The sequence below is a fragment of the Aplysia californica genome, unplaced genomic scaffold (genome assembly GCF_000002075.1).
Source record: "Aplysia californica isolate F4 #8 unplaced genomic scaffold, AplCal3.0 scaffold00121, whole genome shotgun sequence".
Taxonomy (NCBI): Eukaryota; Metazoa; Mollusca; class Gastropoda; order Aplysiida; family Aplysiidae; genus Aplysia; species Aplysia californica.
The window spans coordinates 1,261,378-1,262,238 of NW_004797391.1; the positions used below are offsets into that span (position 1 = coordinate 1,261,378).

The following is an 861-nucleotide window of genomic DNA, read 5'->3' on the forward strand; positions in this document are numbered from 1 at the left end:
TATCTCTTGTCTTCGGCATGCATGTGGCCTATTCGCGTTGCCAGCGTCCAAAAACTCGTACTAAAACTAAAATAAAGTTAATTTACTTTGTTAATAATTTAACGAAATTTTAGTTTTATATATTTTTAACTTTTTTTCTTTTTACTTATTTATTCTTTTAGATTTTTTTTAGATTAGCTTATTTAGGTATTTAATTATTCATTGATTCATCGATTGGTTGGTTTATTCATTCACTCATTCATTCATTCATTCATTTATTCATTCATTTATTCATTCATTCATTCATTTATTCATTTATTCATTCATTCATTTATATATTCATTCATTCTCGTCTTTTCAACAAAGGAGCAGAGTGGTCCCGTACACGGAAGGACAACAGTACACCACCACCACCACTGCCGTAGCTGCCGCCACACGGTACTCAGTACTCACCACGACCCCCAAACCTACCATCGCGCACGACCTAGCGCCAGGACCCCGCCCCCCGCCATGAGTAAGGATGAGGAACAGCCGGAACAAGACGAAGTGGACAGCCCCGATAAAGGGCTCAACAAACGAGAGACGTGGGGGAGGGCCTTCGACTTCCTCCTAGCCTGTATCGGCTTCTCTGTGGGGCTCGGGAATGTCTGGAGATTTCCCTATCTCTGCTACAAGAACGGGGGAGGTGAGTGAGAGTTTTGTTTTTTAGCGAAGAAGAAGAAGAAGAAGAAGAAGAAGAAGAAGAAGAAGAAGAAGAAGAAGAAGAAGAAGAAGAAGAAGAAGAAGAAGAAGAAGAAGAAGAAGAAGAAGAAGAAGAAGAAGAAGAAGAAGAAGAAGAAAAAGTTTTTTGGGGTAAGTGTTTTACGGAGAGAATGGAGGAGG

At 40.1% G+C, this 861-nt stretch overlaps 1 protein-coding gene across 1 annotated transcript in view; it reads left to right on the forward strand.

The window, feature by feature from the left end:
* Positions 1–350: 350 nt before the first annotated feature.
* Positions 351–861, forward strand: part of LOC101862722 (sodium- and chloride-dependent creatine transporter 1) — a gene marked incomplete at its 3' end in the record, with an annotated part of 18,514 nt that continues 18,003 nt past the window's right edge. Inside the window, 1 exon segment of the mRNA XM_005096143.3 lies at positions 351–667. Within this exon segment, the coding sequence (XP_005096200.2) occupies positions 490–667 (178 nt within the window).